The sequence below is a fragment of the Canis aureus genome, chromosome 35, assembly GCF_053574225.1.
Source record: "Canis aureus isolate CA01 chromosome 35, VMU_Caureus_v.1.0, whole genome shotgun sequence".
Classification (NCBI taxonomy): Eukaryota; Metazoa; Chordata; class Mammalia; order Carnivora; family Canidae; genus Canis; species Canis aureus.
Genome location: NC_135645.1, coordinates 27,082,849 through 27,103,521, shown reverse-complemented (window position 1 = coordinate 27,103,521; position 20,673 = coordinate 27,082,849). Strand labels below are relative to the sequence as shown.

The 20,673-nt window shown below is 33.8% G+C and overlaps 1 protein-coding gene across 24 annotated transcripts in view; it reads left to right on the top strand.

Moving 5' to 3' along the window:
• Positions 1-20,673, top strand: part of EPHA6 (EPH receptor A6) — an 887,621-nt gene that overhangs the window by 415,229 nt on the left and 451,719 nt on the right. For 23 of the 24 annotated variants that reach the window (XR_013372579.1, XR_013372578.1, XM_077884561.1 and 20 more), the window contains 2 exons: positions 3,461-3,616; positions 17,340-17,675. Coding sequence is in view for 22 of the 24 variants with exons in the window: in XM_077884561.1 (XP_077740687.1) it covers positions 3,461-3,616; positions 17,340-17,675 (492 nt within the window). In the remaining 2 variants the exon portion in view is untranslated. The remainder of the gene's footprint in view (positions 1-3,460; positions 3,617-17,339; positions 17,676-20,673) is intronic. The other variant, XM_077884567.1, reaches the window with a different exon arrangement.

Below are 20,673 nucleotides of genomic sequence, written 5' to 3'. Positions count from 1 at the left end.
AGTGTGGCTGGCGCAGAGCACATGATGGAAAAAGAACTAATGACAAGCAGAGTCGCAGGGAAGGAGAGGGAGCAAAACCAGGCAATGCCAAGGAGACAATTAATAGGGCAATGGCTTTACTCTAGGAGAAACAGAAAGCCACTGGAAGCTTGGAGCCCGGTGACAATGTGACCTCAGGTGCCTTCTGAGGAGATCCCTGCCTGCTGGGTAGAGGATGGAGTGTAGAAGGGCCAAGCCTCCATGAGGGAGCCTGAGAGGGGAGCAACTCCATGTGATGTGGTTGGGGCTGTCGGCAGGGTCAAGCCACAGGGGAGCTGGCAATCCAGTCTGTTTTCAACTTTAACATAACGATGTTGGGAAGTCATCACAGTTTTTCCCAACAGGGAGATATAATGAACAGATTTCTGTGATCAAAACTGCATTCTCCAGCGTGGTAGCTACCAGCCCCATGAGGTGAGTGAGCGCTGGAAATGGGGCTGGGTGAATTGAGATGGGCAGTGCATGGAAAATGCCTATCGGATGAATTAGTACAAAAAGTGCAAAACACCCCAAATGATGTAAACTATTTCAAGAGTTAGATTATATGTTGAAATGATAATATTTTGGATATGTTGCATTTTTTTTTAATTTTTAAAAACATTTTATTTATTTATTCATGACAGAGTGGGACACAGGCAGAGGGAGAGCAGGCTCCGTGCAGGGAGCCCCACGTGGGACTCGATCCCGGGTCTCCAGGGTCACACCTCAGGGTGAAGGCGGCGCTAAACCGCTGGGCCACAGGGGCTGCCCGGATATACTGTGTTAAATAAAATATATTATTGAAATTAATTTCACCTCATTTTCGTTTTTTAATGTGGCTCCTACAAGATTTTAAATGATATATGTGTATAACTATAAATATATATGTTTTAAAAAATATTTTATTTAAATTCAATTTACCTTTTTAACACTATTGGAAAGAAATTTAGAAGATTCTTCTGTTCACAGAATCAAATAGGCAAGATTGGGTGCTGAGACCAATTGCAGTCTGTCTCTACAATTTGAATATCACTGAGCTATTCTAAGTATTTTAAGAGCTGCTTTAAGCACTTCAAAATTCTGAAAGGAGATGACAAATTAGCTGAAAACACTTCAGATAAATCATCTAAATTTTGGTTTTAAGGGTGGCTCAGGGGTTGAGCATCTGCCTTTGGCTCAGGTCATAATCCAGGGTCCTGAGATTGAGTCCCACATCCAGCTCCCTGCATGGAGCCTGCTTCTCCCTCTGCCTGTGTCTCTCATGAATAAATAAATAAAATCTTTAAGTAAATAAATAAACAAATTTTGGGGTTTTAATTACCAAAGAAAATAAAGGTAACAGTTATTTGTTTGCACAAAATAAAGTGATAGGCAGGCTACTTTATATGCTAGACAGTGTTTATGACTGAGATTTGAATCACGGATAACAGAAAGAAAAGCGTTTACAGATCTTGTTTCTATGTCTTGTAGGGTTTGTATCTGGACATGCAATAAACTTTATTTTTTTTATTTTTTTATTTTTTGCAATAAACTTTAGTATAGTTCTATAGTGTTCACATCCCTACTTAATCTATTTCAAGATGGTCTTATTTCAAAAGGCCCTTATAATAATATTTAAATTCTATTTAAAATAATATTGGAATATGCAGAGTGCAAGCTCCCCACTTAAATGAGCACACTCTCTATAAATTGTGTGGTTTATTAGGTTTATAAATACTGTAATAGAGAAGATAAAGATATGATTAAATTTCTAGTTGGGTTCAACATTTAAAACTATTTGCCAGAGTATCACAAATGTATTCTATGGAATATATTAAGTTATTTTAACTTCATAATTTAATAGAAAATAATTATTTTATTAAAAATTTATATAAGCTAGATTTATTAAATATCTTACAATACATTGTTTTGTAACTACTATATCAATAAGATTAAATTATAAAAACAAATTATATAACCAATTGTTATATATAAATATATATATATAACAATATATATTGTTTATATATATATAAAACAATTAAATAACAAATTGTTATTATAAAAACAAATTATCAAAAATAGTCGTTATTGCATATGCGCCCCTGTGTACATTTCTATGTGTCTATGTGTGTGTGTGTGTGTGTGTGTGTGCGCCACTTTTTGTGGTTTACACCTCCTAGAGAAGGAGTCAGTGGTACATAGTATACTCTTGGTATGTATCAAATTGCACTAATTTAGATCTTCAGGAATAGTCATTAAAATATATATCTCGGGTAAGATAAATAGTTACTATATTGGGACTCCTGTAGGTAGGAATTACCTCAAAAAAAGGCATTTTTTTCTTTCTTTCCTGAATTTATAAACAGAAGCCTAATCAAGGGATTGTCATTCATTATTGTTATTTATTGTGTATTTTTAAATAGAGCATTTTGTGTATATGTATTGGATTACAATAGGTTTGTTAAAACATTTTCACATAATACTTGTTACTGGAAGATTGTTCTTCCTTTATTTTGTGTAACAATGTTAATTTAGAAAATGGTCAGCAGTAGTTTCTTTGAGAAAGAAACAACTACCCCTTCAACATTCAGGACCTTGGATGCATACTTAGCACTGGAATCTTTTTTCTAGATCTTACATTCCTGTGAAAAAGTACCCTGTAAATGACAACATGGGTTTAAGCAAAGAGAAAATGTGGCCTGATAAAACATTTCATCATTTACATTTCGTTTTCATGATTTTTTGTGAAAATTTATTTACTTACAGTTTCCATGCTTCTTGCCATATGTATATAGCACATGTATCTTATTTACTTAATATTTTGTCTATCCACTTTTAAAATGAATTCAAAAATTTTAAATGAATTATCTCAATATAATAAACAAAAATTTGTTTACAGTAAAAAATAAAAATAAACATCTAAAAATAAATTAGTGTTAACAAACTATAGGTAGAGCTTGCTAAAGTCTCTGAACTTAAAGCCAGCTTTCATTTTGTCCAAAAAAAAATTTTCACCAATAGGATAGGTGTTAAGATATACCAGCACCATGCTGGGTCTTTCTCCTTTAGTACTCAGAAGGACTAAGGGAAAAATGGAATGCAAATACATTTTACACAGTGTGGTTCAATGTTATTTAATGCTGTCTCCTACAACTGCACAAAATCATTTCCCTCACTGCCAGTTAGGGGCATTCCCACACACTGTTATTATTGTTATTTTGTGTATGTGTATTTCAGGTATATTTTTTAAAATTAGCAACCCGAGCCTAAATATGAAGTCACCATTATGTTATTGATTTTGAATAACTAATTTCATTATTAATATTAACATATATTGCCTTTTTTGCATATACGTGACACTGAACTTTTGAGATCAAATGTGTGTCGATTAAAATACATTGTACATGTACAAATAAAATAAGCAGCAATAACAAAAAAATTCTTTTCCCTGTTTTTATAGCTTGCAGACCAGGATTCTATAAAGCATTTGCTGGAAACACAAAATGTTCTAAATGCCCTCCCCACAGTTTAACCTACATGGAAGCAACTTCTGTCTGTCAGTGTGAAAAGGGTTACTTCCGAGCTGAAAAAGATCCACCTTCTATGGCATGTACCAGTAAGTCTATATTTTGCATTTGGAAATCCTGTTTTTAGCCCTTTGGTCTCTTTATTCTAATTTGTTTTAAAAAGTAGATATACAAAATCCTGTGGCAACATTATATTTGTCTTTGATAACAGTGAAGAAAAAAGTTTTCTCTTTTTTCTCAGCATAGTTAGCTTTCATCTGCTTGCAAAGAAATGCCTTTACTCAAAATTCACATGGATCCGTAGCATGCAGATCCAACCACTGGTCTGAGGCCCTGCATATTTTTCCCAACCATAATCTGTCCTCATGAAGTTAAAGCAATTTAAGGCTACCTAGGGATTTATAAACAAAACTTGTTCTTTGCTTCACCCTTGTCCATTGAAGGTACATAATTTAGGGACAACAAGGTTAGTGGGTGGGCCAGCTTCCAGATGGAACTTTAAAAGTCACTGTGCTATTGCTTTGCAGAAAAGTTCTAGTTTTCCTTGACATTTGTCTTTAAAGGAAAGTGTTTTAGAGTTTGTCCACATTTCACCTTTCACTTTCTGATTTTTGGGTTGGAACTAATAAAATATTAAATTTAAATATGAAGGTAACTTTAATGCATGCACTGAGAATTTTAAATTATTTGTACTCTTTTATTATGAAGTATTATGAAATAGCCATACATTTAAAAAGTAAAAGTGAATCTATTAATGCATTGCTAAGCTATGCAAAAGTAAATGTCACCTCTTAGGTAGCTGTAAAATTCTTGTTAAATACGTAAGTAAGATATTACAGTGAAAATTTGCCCTTCTGTTTGATGAATTGGTGCCAAACTATTGCTTATCTTATGTAATTCCATAAAGGCAAAAATAGATTAAGAATTATGTAATGTTACATATTCCTTAGAGACAATAGTGATATGCTGTTTCTTTTAACTGATCCAGTCTACAGATTTATCTGTGTTACTACAGACTTTAATATAAAATATTTTTATAGAACACATTTAATAACAATATAACACTTCATTAGTAAGTATAATTTTTACTTTCTGATTATAAACTCTGAATGACCATTTTCTTCAGAAAATTTCAGCCTGGGAAAATTACTGCCTGGCATTTTTTTTTAAACTGGCAACATATTTTAAGTTAGTAAATACAAAAAGGAAAATTTGAAATATTACTTCTCACCTAATTATGGAAAGCATTTTTAACAGGAAAACCTTGCTGTTACTATATACATGTAATTCTTCTTTCACGGTTACTGTATATTATTTTATTATATTGGGAGCAGCATATTCCAGCTTAGGTAGAACTTCATCTGGCTATAGTACTGCTAGGCAAAAAAGGTTTTGCTTCTCAAAACCTGTATCAGAAACTGAGTGGAACTTCTAGGTAAGTGATAGAGGAGAACTTTCCTTTTTACTTTCTTATGAGGCCAGAAATAGACAATTGACAAATTGAAGGAAAGGGAGCAGGGTTGGCTTGCAGTTCTTTGGAGTGAGTGAGAGTCTGGTTAAGAAAATAAATATTGGAGGCAACATGGTCTAAGAACCTGGTAAACTAGTCTGCCATTGAATCAGATATGTGTCCTTATCAGCTTAATGTTTTACGTTTCTTGGATGTTTCTTTCCTTTAAAAGAATTTCCTTTTTTATGCTTGGTATTATAAATTATGTTTTTATTTTTTAATCTTTTATATGTTTCAATTTTATTTTAATCAATAGATATCATTTACCAGGGAACTCTAATGGTCTGTCTGGTGTTTCATCGTCTTTATTAATCTCCTACTCATAGCTGATTTCTTTCATTTCATTTCATTTTTATTTTTATTTTTGTTTAATTCCAGTATAGTTAAGGTACAGTGTTATATTGGTTTCAGGTGTACAATACGATAATTTAGTATTTCCGTACATCATCCCATGCTCATCACGGCCCCGCTAGCCTGCAGCTATACTAAATAGAAGTGGAGAAAGGTTTGATTCTGGCCATTGTTAGACAGAGAACGGCGTGCTGTGTTGCCATCAGAGATTAAAAGAGAAAAAAACCCTCCTTAAAAAGGTGAAAACATTAGTGAGATCTCCCTAGGGCAGCCTCGGGAGGTTCCCTTCTCACGGCTTCTCTGTGCTATTTTCTTTTCTGTCTTTCATTAACCACAAGTAAAAGCCAAATTTTAATAGATACATACTCTCTTAACTTCTGGATCATGTATATAAGAATTAGACATTCTTTATCACCTTTGTTCCAATAGTGTGTTATTTAAAGGTCAGAATTTGGGTCAGTTAGCAGTCAGTGGCACTACTTCCTGGTGTTTTTGTCAGTCTTAGAATTTGAAACTGCTTTCACAGAATCTTCCACGGATTTAAAAGGAGGCAGATTTTTCCTTAGTATCAGGGGCCTAGAGATTTTGAATGTGTGAGTTTAAAAGAAAGTGAAGGACAAAATATTGGAAATGACAAACCAGGACATTTGGCGAGTCAGTGGCATAGTAGGGAAAGATTTTATATGTAGGTATAGTATGTGGTCATATAATTGATATGGTTTTAAGGACCCGAAGAAGTCTTCCCTTGCTCATTAGTGCCATCATCAAAACAATAACAACAATCCTTATAAATGTAACTTCACCAGTACGAGTTTTATGATTTCTTTGGGTTTTCGCCGTAGAGATATATGTCTTTTTATTTCATAATCTTGAGATACAACATATATAAGATATATGAGATTTTAAAACATTTTTATGTGAATAAAAAGCAGTTTTATTCTCTTAGATTTTATTCTCTTAAAGCAGTTTGAGATTCACAAAAAAATTACGAGAAAATATAGAAAAACCCCCATATGCCTCCCTGCTCCCAGTTATGCACAGCCTCTCCCCTTATCAACGTCCCCCACCAGAGTGCTATATTCATACAACTGATGTACCTACATTTGAATATCACAGTTACCTAACGTCTACAGTTTACATTAGGGGTCACTCTTGGTGTTGTACATTCTGTGGGCTCGTTAGAGCATGCATCAATCATTATAGCATCATACAGAGTATTTTCACTGCCCTAGAACTCCTCTGGGCCCCACTGACGTTTGCCAACCACTGATCTTTTTTACTGTCTCCATACTTTTGCCTTTTCCAGAATGTCACATAATTAGAATCCTATAGTATGCAGACTCTCAGATTGGCTTCTTTCACTTACTAATGTGCATTTAAGATTCCCCCCCCCCCCCATGCCTTTTCATGGCTGGATAGCTCATTTCTTTTTATTTATTTTTATTTATTTTTTATTTATTTATGATAGAGAGAGAGAGAGAGAGGCAGAGACATAGGCAGAGGGAGAAGCAGGCTCCATGCAGGGAGCCCGACGTGGGACTCGATCCGGGGTCTCCAGGATCGCGCCCTGGGCCAAAGGCAGGCGCCAAACCTCTGCGCCACCCAGGGATCCCTCATTTCTTTTTAGTACCAAATACTATTCCATTGTCTGGATGGACCGCAGTTCCAATATCTGTTTACCTACTGAAGGACAACTTGATTGTTTCACAGTTTTGACAGTTAGGAACAAGCTGCTATAAACGTGTGTGCAGGTTTTGTATGGACGTAAGTTTTCAGTTCCTTTAGGGTTCATAGCAAGGAGCATGACTGCTGGTTCATAGGTAAGAGTATGTTTAATTTTGTTAAGAAACTACCAAACTACCATTTTGAATCCCCACCTATAAAAACAAGAGTTCCTGTTGCTACGCATCCTTGCCATCTTTTGGCATCGTCAGTGTTCTGGACTTCGGCCCTTTCCAATAGGTGTGTAGTAGAATCTCATTGTTGTTTTAATTTGTATTTCCCTGATGACATGTGATGTGGAGCATTTTTTCACATGCTCTTTGCTATCTCTCTTCTTTGGAGAAGTGTCCACGTTAATATTTTTAGGTATTTCCAATGGCTACAATTAAAAAAAAAAAAGATGCCTCATATTCAGAGCTAATGGTGGTGGGCAAGAGGGTGGCCTGATCCTCAGTCTTCTATTGGGCCTGCTCTTGTTAGTTTACTTTTCTCACATTTTGTTTCCACAAACTCCTTCCTTAAAACGTGTAAGTACTCAAACTTCTATCATTAAAAGAATACTCCAAGTTCAAAATTTTTTCTCTTCCAAAAAGAAAAAAAAATCTTGAAAAAGCAGTCTTTATTGGCTATGGCTGTTTATTTTTTATTTACTTTTTACTCTACTGTATTCAGATTTTTTTTTTCTTCACTCTAGGAAAGTCATCAGATTTTTTTCCCTACCTCTTCAAGTAAACTATGTCAGAAAAATCCACCAATGATCTTTGCCATTTTGTGTTAGAAATATTTTTGTCCTGTTATTCATGATTTCTAACTCTGTTAATCATTCTCTGTTTCTTACAACTATCTGTTCCCTTCTATGCTAGGGCATTATAATCTCCCCTTTACCCTCTTAATTTTCTCACCGTTGTATTTGTCATCATTGATGGTTTCTCTTCCTTTCCTTACTCATTGAATGTTAGTTTTTCTCACATTCCTTTCTTTGCTTTCTTGTGTTTTCACATTCTCATTCTCATGCCATCAAACATCACCTGTAAATAGAATGGTGCCTATGTTTTTATTCATATCCTGAGCTTTTCTCCTAAGTCCAAAGTTGTCTAGACAACCAATTGTGAGATTTTACAACATAAACGTCCTGTGGAAGTCTGCCCAAATGTCTGACCTTATATCATACCATATTCCCTTTGGTTATTAAACTCATGGATTTCCAACATACTGAGCTTGTTCTCATCCTTGGTGCCATTAGTTTCTTCTACTTGAAATACTCTCCCTCAAGGTCTTCTTATGACTGCTTTCTTTTTGCCCTTCAGCTCAAATGACAGCTTTTAGGACAGGCACTTCCTGATCAATCATTCAAAAACAGAATTCCTTCCAGTATTCTTTTTTTATAACACTTTTTATTTCTTATGGATTATATCAGTCCTTGAAATATCTGATTTATTTGACACTTGCTTATTAGTTTATCATCATTCTAGCCATACTAGACTATAAGACCCATGAGATCATGGATGTTCTTTCTCTCCTATCTCCAGCACGAATAATAGTATGTAGGTACTAGATACTCGGCCCTAAATAAATATTAGATGAATGAGTAGACTAATAATTTCAAGTTCAACTTGCAAAAGCCCATTTATTGTTTTCTCTCAGCCTGGTCATCCACCCCAGCTTTATTTCCTTATCCTGGTGAATTCTCATCTACCCATGCATCTAAGCCAGAAAGCTTGGAATCGTAATTCCTGCAATGACTTTAACATGTAGTAATCACAAGTCCTATCAGTTCTACCTCTTAGCATTTCTTCTGTCCATTACTTCCTGTCAGTTCCTAGCCTGTCCTTTTATTTGAGGTCTTCACCTCTCCCTTGGGCTAATTTAATAATATCCTGGAAAATCTCCTTCTTTTGTCTTCCATACCTCCAAATATTCCAAACTATTAGAAACAAAAATAAACCTTGATTGTATTACCACTTCCGCCTAAGGTTTTTCGAAGTCCATTCCTATTTGCCAGACTCATTAGAATTAATACAAGAACATTCGAAGTCCTGCCCTGGCCTGTCTCTCTCCCTCTAATTTTAACTCGATTAGGATATCTCAAACAGCCCTATTAACCAGTTATGTCAGCAACGTACTTGAGTTTAGGCCTTTTTGATTTTTAAAACTTCCTTGTGTCCTTTTTGCTTGAGCTGCAAAATATGTAAAAGAAATTATGGATAAGAAATTTAAAATGGAATACTGAATGTTTCCTCTAGATTTTTTAATCTATTTCATAAATTCTTACCTTTTTTCCTCAGGTGACTAATTAACGTATATTCACGCTTTAAAGGTTGAGCTGTAGAGGACACTCCTTACTATCAGGTCTTGGTCAATTAGGGCTGCCTCTGAGAGCAGTTGAGAGCACAGAAGACCCCACTGCCTGCCAAGAAATCTGTTATCAAAATAACTATCTAAGGCTTTTCCAAGCCAGAAGGGAAAAGTAATCACTGAGGTTAAAGAAACAAAGGAAAATAAAATTACTAAGAAAGTACTTATCCAGCAGGAAAGGCACAGAGCATGAAAGGATCAAAAGAAATAAACTAGGGTCTAACATATGAGTGCATGAAAAGTTAGACAAAATATAATTACACTGTTACAGCATTTTTACTTTGATGTTTCTCATGTGTTTAAATCAATAGGATCTTTTTAAAGCTACTGAACAGGTGCTGGAAGATTAACATATTCAACAAACATTTATGTTACCCACTTAGAAAAGTTCAAAACACAAAATGTAAATCATGTATACACACACACACACATATATTTATTGGTAATTCTAATAGACATCATTAAGGATTTCTCTTTATTTGGTCATCTAAATATGAATCAAGTATCTTGAGAGTAAAAATAGTTGTTTCAAACTTCATTCTTAATATAAAGGCAAATATGTTTTTTTATCTTTGTATTTCAAATACAGTGACCAGGATTGACATGAATGTGTAAAAGTTGGATTTACTTTTGCTCTAAAGCTAATATTGTAAAATGGTTTCTTTATTGCTGGAATAATTAGCAACTTAAAAAAGTCATGATTCTCTCATTCTTATTTTGAGTAGAATAAGTAGTGTGTTGAGATGCAGGAAGAGAGTGTTCTTCATTTCAGCTTCCCTGCTCAGGTTCCCTACTTCTGGGTGGTTATGGGGATGTTCACTCAAGCACCCATACTCTGCTTGCTGTCTCTTCTTCCCCAGCCCCCCATATCTCAGTTTTCTTCTCTCTTTCCTAGGTATGTTTTGCATGGAAAACCATTCTGGTTCCTTGCTTTTCAATCTTACAACTCAAATACAAAAGTGCACTTGATTGGTTAGGTGGCTTACTGTAAACACAATGTAGGAACCACAATTTTGCAGACACCAGAATGGGAGAAGTTGCAAAAGTGGATCGTGTTACTTCTAGAAGACTGTGTTATATTCTTGTCTTACTATGAAGATAACTCTAAATATTACTTTGTGCATTGCAATGGTATATATATATTTTAATATATATAAAATATATATTTTATAAATTTATTTTTTATTGGTGTTCAATTTGCCAACATATAGTGCTCATCGAATCAAGTGCCCCCCTCAGTACCTGTCACCCAGTCACCCCCACCCCCCGCCCACCTCCCCTTCCACCACCCCTAGTTCATTTCCCAGAGTTAGGAGTCTCTCATGTATATTTTTAAAATTATTTACATTATGGAATAAATACCTGTATTCAGTGAATCTCAGTTTCCCTAATACTGGTCACTGATGTAGGATGGCATTTGAGCTTCTTAGAGTTTCCTAAATGTAAATACTATAATTTTTATTTCAGTGGAGGAGGTTCTTTTACCAAATCATGTGGGAGAAGTTCTTCTATAGGAAGACTTATTAAGCGGTCATTCTGCTGATGCTGGAGAGTTGAGTTACCACTTACTGCCAGGCCTCTACAGTTGGAATTCAGAGAGTATTGTCCCATTCAATATCACCTACTTGTACACAACAAATCAATTACCAAGGAGCATCCATAATTGGAAAGATAGCATTCATTATTATCCCCACAGTTTTACTCATTCTGAGAAAGGTTATTAATTTGCTTTAATCTATTCATTTATTGTTTTGTTTTCCCTCCCAAATTATAACTGTGCTTAGTCTTTTCATATTTCTCTATTTCTAATGAGTAATTAAAAATAATTGACTGAAACACAGAAAGGGCTGTATGTAGGTGTGCATATTTTTTTTCATGGTTATAGGGAACTGGATAATATTTGACTCAGAAGATCCAAAGTCAGCCTTCTCATTGTTTCATTTGTATTTTAGTATGCTTTTGTCCTACATGTGGTTTTGCCATATAACTCTTGACCTGTATAGCTATAATACATTTCTGTAATTTATAGTTAGTTATTCTATGGGTTTATTTTTTTTTTTTTTTCTGAATTGATGAGGGCAGCTGATAACCATTTCTTGGGATTTTTCCAAGGTAAAATTATATCTATGTTCTGTATGTTTACTTTTCAGGTTTCTAAGTGTCAACAGAAGTGTTTTTTTTTTTTTGTTTTGTTTTTGTTTTGTTTTGGGGGTTTTGGTTTTGTTTTTTGTGGGTTTTTTTTTTTTTTTTTTTTTTTTTTTGTACTTTGAGAAGTTTTAGATTCCTTCCCAATAGGTAGAGAGATGGGTGACTACCCTTCTTGCTATGGATCTTTATTCGTTAATCTCAGTTACCTTAATATAAACATTCTCTTCAAGTCATCTGAATCTATCCTTAACCAGAAACACCAGGCTCTTGGAAAGGTTATAACCTCAAGCTTCTCCAATATTTGTGAAAATTGGCATTATTTGAAAAATAATTCTTGGAGGATTACGTAAAACCATGCATTCTATTTGTTCCCTTAATTAAGGCATATATTACCTCGGGATCAATCTAGACAAGGATAGACTTGTATACAAACAATTCAATATAATGTGTACGCTTATTAATCTTCTGTGAAATGGTGATTAATAACTACCTTATGGGTTTATCATGATAACTGAATTAAATACATCACATGAAATATTATGTGCGCTTCTTAGAAAAAAAAGATGAGTACTCAAAAATGTTGGCTGTATTTTTAGAAATTCATACCTATAAGGTATAAGAGTGTTCCTTTCTGTCTGAGGACCAATAGGGAAGTATCACAGAGTGGGTAACACTTAAAGTGGAACATGAAGGGATGAGTAGGAATTTTGCACAGAGCAAAAGGACATAAACGAACAGCATGCACAAAGGCATTGAGATGCAGCAAAAGGTAGTAAGAGGTCTGGTTATATAGAACATAGTTATGAAGTTGAGAGGTTTAGATTTTATTCTGGAAGTGAATAGTGTCTATTAGATTTTTGTTTGTTTTATTTAACTGTGAGTCTTAGAGATAATGGAGAATCTAAAAAGAATTATCTAAGATATCATCCATAGTACTATGATAACATTAATGGATAGCAAGTCTTAATTTGGGCATTAATTTAGTTACTAAAGGAGTTGTAAAAATATTGAAGAAAATTAAAGTATGTGGCATGCAAAGATTTGAAGTATACATGCTGCTGTGTTTTGAGCAATATTTATTTTGAAGATTTAATTTTCAATTGCCCTCTGTGTATAAAATTATTTTTAAATGCTTTGAGATAACATTATTAAAAAGAATCTGTCATTGGAAAGCAATAAATTTCTCATTAACTTGTATGTTTTGAAAATTTGTGTTTGACAATACTCTCTAAGCAAAGCACTATAAAATACTTTAAATATTTATTACCAGACTTTTTTATTTATAGGAAGAATACATGTAGTAGAGTTAAAAAATCTAAACATAAAAAGACCTAGATACCATCCAACCATTAATATAGTGCATGACCATGACATAATTCTAGTACTTTCCTGGGCCTCATTCCTTTATCTGACTAAACTGATCTATCTTTCTTCTGGTGAGGTTGAAGCCCCACTTTTGTGATTACTCATCATCCATTTCCAAATACACAAACATTTTATGAATAAAACTTTGAGCCCAAAGTGGCTTAGACAAGGAAAATACAAAGTTCTGCTTACAGTTACCACTATTAAATACATTTTTGAAAAGTCATATAGGAAGGACATTAGATTAATAATATGGCTGGAGATAAAAGTTAAAGGTAACAGTGATAAATCAAAAAATGAGATGAATTTTAGAGTTTTAAAGTATACCATATGCAAATCTGACAACTTACATTTTTAGTACATTAGTAAAATCTAGAGATGTACTTTTTCACTTATTCTTATGTATTTACCTTTTACATAGGGATTTTACAGTTTGCTTATTGCAAAAGCATTTACCTAAATATCTCTAGATGGTTCAACAAAGTTTTTAAATGTTCACTTGGGCATAGATCAACATAGAACTATTTTTCTCTCATTTGCAAACTCATAAATATGAAGAAATTTACTTTTTATTAGGAAGCTATGCTATGATATTTATGATAGTCATTAAATTAACACACACACTTAAATTTTTGCCAAGTAGTAACTTAACTGATAAAATACAGTATAAACAGTAGCCTTCTATGACATGATAGTCTCAGTCATATGAATCAAATTTTCCTTGTTCCTAAGGTTAGAAAATGCATCTGCAATCACAATTAGTTATATAGTAGGTGAATTGTCATTCTTGAGTCAGTATGAAAAGGACCCCGGTTATTTGTCAGTTAGATATTTCTACAATTATAATCATGAAATATAAATCTACAGCAGTTGATGTGGTAACTGAAATATGATCCATAAGTTTGTTCTCCATCTGTGTCAGCCTGTAAGAGTACTTCTGTGGAATGCTAGGACTCCTGTAGATGCTTCTTGGAAAATAAGTTTCTATAAACAAATATTTGGGAATGTTGGATTCAACAAAGAGAAGCAAATTGTGTTACTTTTGTTTCGGTGTCAGTCAGCCAGAGGAATCTTAATTGCAGTACTAAATTCATTTTTTGTGTGATAGCTCATGGGACTATAGATATTCCACAGGATATATTTTCAGAAATATAGTTCTGTTTAGAAACATTTTACATAAAATGAAATAAGACAAAATAAAAACTGTAGCCCACCTGGCCTCAGCTACTCAGAGGAAGGTGGGGCTCAGAGCTTTTCTGGGCAGAGAAAAGACAGCACTGCTCCCAGGCTTTCATAAACTTACTGTTACAGCTTCCTTTATTCTTTAAAACTGGAAAAGGGGAATCCAAATTGAGGCAAAAAAAAAAAAAGAGATTAAAAATATATTTTCTAGATACACTAGTAGAAATAAAACTGTAGTTTTAATGTAAGGTTTATTATATGATGGACTTGAAAAACATCTAGTGCAAATCAGAATAATTGCCCTTCTCTTATGAAATCAATCTGGAGAGTAAAGTGTGGAGATTGCTTTTCTTCTTCATGAATTACTTGTTTCCTTTAAAGAAACAAAAAATCAACATAAGGAACTCCCTAAGAGTTTTCAATACAGATGTCTCCAAAAGGGTTATTGCTGCCAAGTTTTTTTTTCCCAATGTCATATAATCTTTGTATAATTTATAAATGATAACAAAGCAATCAGGCCACATTCATAAAAGCCCAGTGACACATAATTTAGTTGAATCTGAGGATTAGAATTAATTGTCTCTCTTTGTTCCAAGTTCTAAATCTTAGTAAATGATTCACTGCATGTCATTACAGCTTAATATTTGCATGAAATCACAGTTTAGCTGGCATAATTTAACAGCAATTAAAAAGCTATTTAATCGTCATGCAAATTGGTATGAGGGCCCTTGAGTAAGAAGGGTGTCTGCCTTTTTTTTTTTAGTATCTCCAGGCGGACAGTTATATACTTGTAGACACCCATAACATAATTGATAACATTCTTCCTATTCATGAAAATATAAGTGAATAATAATTCATGTTTTCCATTATAGTAAGAGTAAAGAGCAACAATATGAATATGTCATTCTGTAGGAAGACCTTACTATGATAATGATAATGTATCTTTATCTCCCAGGCATAAGTCTAGGTTGGAGGTAAAAAGCTACACGTGTCCCTGTGCTCCAGCTGAAATGCTTTGCATATTTTCCTTTCTGAGGAAAGACATTTCTGTAACTCTGAAACATGAAATGGATAAAGCAAAGAATGCAGAAACCTTTTAGAAAAGCTAACCATCCCATTTCTAGGTCAGACTTTAGGTGATATACATACAGAGGGCTCAGGTCCCTACCCATCAGGTTGCTGTTATCAGGATCCAGCAAAAGGAAAAAGGAAAATATAAACTAACAATTCTTAATATCTCAAACCCAATTCATAGTCATGTAAATTTATGAGTAATGTTAGGCTACTCTTAACGCCGTGTAACAGATCTCACTAATGAGTCCCCTGTACTTACTCTATTTCCTACACTGCAGCCAGAGTGTTCTTTTAAAAACACATTACCTACGTATATAAAATCTCTAAGTCTGTTCCTGTTGTACAAAGAAAAAACATCCAGACTCATTCCAAAGAGCCTAGGAGTCTTACACTTTCCAACCCTTTCTTCCTTAAAACTCATTTCTTACTTTTTTTTTCTTTTTTGCATTTTAGCCACAGTGATTATCTACCAGTTCCGTGACTATTTTAAGATCTTTCTTGACTAAAGAACCTTCTATCCTTAATACTCTTCTCATTCCCTGACATCCTCTTCCTCATCACCTATATAAGGCTTTCTCAGAACATTTCTCAGATTGGTCCTTCTCATAATGTGTGTGTGTTTTTAAATATTTTATTTATGTATTTTGAGAGAGAAAGAGAGAAAAAGAAGAGCACATGAACAGAGGTGGGGAGGGGGAGGAGCAGAGGGAGAGGGACAAGTAGATTCTGTGCTGAGCCTGGAGCCTGATGTGGGCCTTGACCCCATGACCCTGAGATCATGACCTGAGCTGAAACCAAGAGTTGGACACTCAACCAACTGAGCCACCAAGGCTCCCCTGGTCCTCCTGATAATGTTTATTTCACATCCTTTCCTTTTAATTTTTGCAGTTGTACGTATTATAGTTTGAATTCTATTCTTTTGTTTAATGTGTGTATGTGTTTTGCCATTCGACTAAAATGTGCATAACAAAGTAAGAATTATGTCTGTTACATTCACACTAAGTCCAGAATCTAGCCAGGTTATCTGGCACACATAGTAGTCACTTAAAAATAAATATTTATTTCATGAATGAAGGACTGTATCTTGAGATCCAAAAGCAGCCTATACCAAAACTTGAATTTCTTTCTATGGAAATAATGTTGCAGATAATTTCATGCCACCTTCTAAGCAAATTTTCTTGGTAGCAGAAATATAAAGAATTGTTTTACATTTCTTAAAACTAATTCTTTTAGTGTATGACAGGGGGGTTATTTATTATATTTATGTAGGGCACCTGGGTACCTCCGTTGGTTAAGCATCTACTTTTGGCTCAGGTCATGGTCCTGGGGTCCTGGGATTGAACCCTGCTTAATAGGAATCCTGCCTTTCTCCCTCTGCTTGTGCTTGCTCTCTCTCTCTCTGTGTCAAATAAATAAAATCTTTAAAAGTATTATTTTATTATATTTATGTGATGAATCTGTCAAAAGCATAGTCTCTTATAGAAAGGAATCTGTATTATTTCACACATAATGTAGTGCCTGACACCTGGTAGACCTTCAGTTAATGTTTATGCAACAAATGATACAAAACTGGGCTTTGAAGTACTTGCATAAGTATAAAAGATTATTAACACAATTTTAAGAAAAGATTGAAGTAGTTAAAGGATAATTAAGTACTCTATGCAGTGTGATCCGTATGGAAAAATAGCAAGAAAGAAACATACTGTGTTTTTATATATGTATGTTGGTATTTTTTCCAAATTTTCAAAATGGTGATATAATTATTAAAATATAATTAAAAACACCACATAATTTAAAACAATCTTTGCCTATGATAAATTTCATTAAACAAGTTTTCAAAGTATAATTACCATATCTTTGGCTTTTGATATTTAATATTCATATGCATATACAAGAAAGTTAAGATATAGATCATCTTCACTCCTAAGACTCCTTTCTTTCTAGACATAATCAGATATTTTAAACCATATTTCTTTTTGGTTCCTATCAGAAGGGCTCAAACCAACATACAAGACAAATGTTTATTGATGAAGTTTTCAAGTTAGCACCCTTCTAATTCATTGACCTATACATGTACATTTGTTTTTTTAATTGCTTTTCTCTAGGGCCACCCTCAGCTCCTAGGAATGTGGCTTTTAACATCAATGAAACAGCCCTTATTTTGGAGTGGAGCCCACCAAGTGACACAGGAGGGAGAAAAGATCTCACATACAGTGTGATCTGTAAGAAATGTGGCTTAGACACCAGCCAGTGTGAGGACTGTGGTGGAGGACTCCGCTTCATCCCAAGACATTCTGGCCTGATCAACAACTCTGTGATAGTACTTGACTTTGTGTCTCACGTGAATTACACCTTTGAAATAGAAGCCATGAATGGAGTTTCTGAGTTAAGTTTTTCTCCAAAGCCATTCACAGCTATTACAGTGACCACGGATCAAGATGGTAAGTTCCACTGCCATTCTCTCTAAACAAACCCATAATTTGCTTTTGATGCATAATATCCCTGGTGGACCTATATTCACTGAAGTGCACTTGTATTCTCTATACACTAAAGAGGTGATTTTCTGGTTGTTGTTCTTACAGGTTTCTAAGGTCTAGAAAGGTACTTTTCATATTATTTTTTATTAGTAAGGTTACTTAGATATAATGCTTCTCTCTAATGCTTATGCATTGCTTTTGATATAATCCTTTACAAATGCATCTTGCATCTTATTGAACAAGTCCCTATTACCAACAAATGTTCGATATAAAAAAAACATTGCTGAAAAGAAGTCACTAAGTGAATTGAAATTCAGTTACTTATTTTGCCATTCCTTTTCCATATCAAATAAAACAAATAGTAAGAATTAATGTTAATTATAATTCAAATCTGTGTTCTAAAAACACTGCAGCCAACATGCTTAACTGTGATCCACTCTGAAAAGAAATAGCAAAAAATACCCGGAAATGTATCCGAATGCTCTTGTTAGGTACCCTTTGTAAAAAGTTGTTAGTTAAACTGTCTTTTTAAAAAATCCAATTGATTTCAGTTAAATGTTCCCTTCATAACAGTATAGATTTTTACTGCAACATAGTTAAGCACGAATACCCTTATGATTTTTATTAGTATATATTCTCTTTAAGTCCCTTGTAACACAATTTATTGCAGTACATGATACAGGAAAAGCATCAGAGATTTTTAAAACTCCATTTGGGAAGCATTCATAAATTATGTGGACACATACATGATTGTCTTATAGCAGAAAGTATAGTTGTATATGAGCACATATATATTAGACAAGTTTATAAAAATAAAACTATTCTTATGCTGTAACAAATGCCACAGTATGTGGCTCACACAACAGTATTTTCTCACAGTTCTAGAGACTAAAAGTTCAAGAATAAGGTATCAGGAAGGTTGGTTTCATTTTTCAGCAATAAAAAGGAACAAATTATTGATACATACAACTGGGTGAACTTTAAGGGCTCTAACATTGACTGAAAAGCCAATTTCAAAGAGATGCATATTGTGTGATTCACTTCTATAGTGTTCTTGAAATAACGTAATTATAGACATGAAGAATAGAGAAGTGGTGGCCAGAGCTGGGGATTTGGGGAGAGGAAAATGGCCATGAGGACAAGAGAGAGCCTTGTGGTGATCATAGAGTTATGTATCTTGATTGTTGTGGTAGTTACATGAAGCTACATATGTGATCAATTGCATAGAGCTATATATACACACACACACACACATACACAGTGGATTTTACTAATGTCAATTTTCTGATCTTGATTTTGTGCCACAGTTATGCAAATAGTTAACACTAGAGAGTCTGAAACAGTGTACAGGACCTCACTATACATATTTTTGTCAATCTATAATGATTACAAAATAAAAAGTTAAAAATGTTGCCAAAACTGTAAAATGTGCAGGAAAAACCTTAATATTTTGTTAAAATATTTTAAATGAATAATACTTTTTTTTAAGTACTACAGATAAATTCACTTTGCTGATAATCTTCAGAAATGCATCTGATAAATAAAGCAAAGTCAAATAGTACTGTACAATCATCATCTTGTATTTATCATGCAATTTTTCTCTTCATTTAGCAAATAGTTACACACTGTAGAATTTGCTTTATGGCTTTTATAAAGGAATTCCTATTTCCTCTTTATTTTTTCTTCTTTTCCGTAAGATGAACAAAATCTGGTCAAATGTCTTCAGGATAAAATAGATTAGCATCTTCTATTCCTCTCTGCATTAGCAGATTATACCTAAGGCCTTTTGGCTGCCACTGAGCCAAAAAAATACAACCTAGAACGACTATTCTTAACTATGGGGCATAAATAATTATGTTGGGGGAAAAACAATTTATTACTTTAAATAAAATATGTATGTAACTATGTTTACATAATTTCATACGTATTGCATTGAACAGCCTTTCTAGGATTAAAAGAGAGTTCATTTAGTCTACTTTTCCACTTAGCAGAGGACAGAATATAAATTGTTTCTCAGTTTTAATATGGGAGAATTCATTAAAACTATATTGCTCTGAAGACAGAAGGTTAATTAGGCACAAAATAAAATATGGTATCCATATATTGAGACTATACATTCTGGAATGTTAATATTAAGCAGTCCTCCCCAGCAAATTTCACTTTATTGAAGAATATTAAGAAAAAATTATTGTTAACTAAATTTAACTGTGTTTTAGATATAAATAGTATGAAAAATCTAAATGTACTTAAATTTTATTTGAAAAGTACATAAAAGACCCAACTCAGCTAAAATACTGCCACAGTATCAATAAAATATTATGACCAGCAGGAATAAGACAAGGATGTCCACTGTTAGCACTTTTATTCAACATAGTACTGTAAAATCTAGCCACAGCAATCAGAAAGCAAAAAGAAATAAAAGGCATTCGAATAGCTAAGAAGTCAGACTTTCACTGTTTGCAGTTGACATGATATTCTATATAGAAAACCTAAAAGATTTCACCAAAAAAGCTGCTAGAACTGATAAATTCAGTAAAGTTGTAGGATACAAAATCAACGTACAGAAATCTGTTGCATTTTTATACACCAATAATGAAGCAGCTAAAAGAGGAATCAAGGAATCAGTCCCGTTAACAATTGTACCAAAACCATAAGATACTGAGGAATAAATTAACTACAGAGGTGAAAGACCTGTATGCTGAAAACTATAAAACACTGATAAAATACATTGTAGATTCCAAAGGGAAAGGAAAGACATTCCATGCTCATGGATAAGAAGAACAAATATTGTTAAAATGGCCATACTACCCAAAGCAATCTACACATTTAATGCAATCCCTATCAAAATACCAACAGCAATTTTCACAGAACTAGAACAATCAATCCATAAATATGTATGGAACCACAAAAGACCCTGAATAGCCAAAGGAATCTCAAAAAAGAAAAGAAAAGCTGGAGGCAT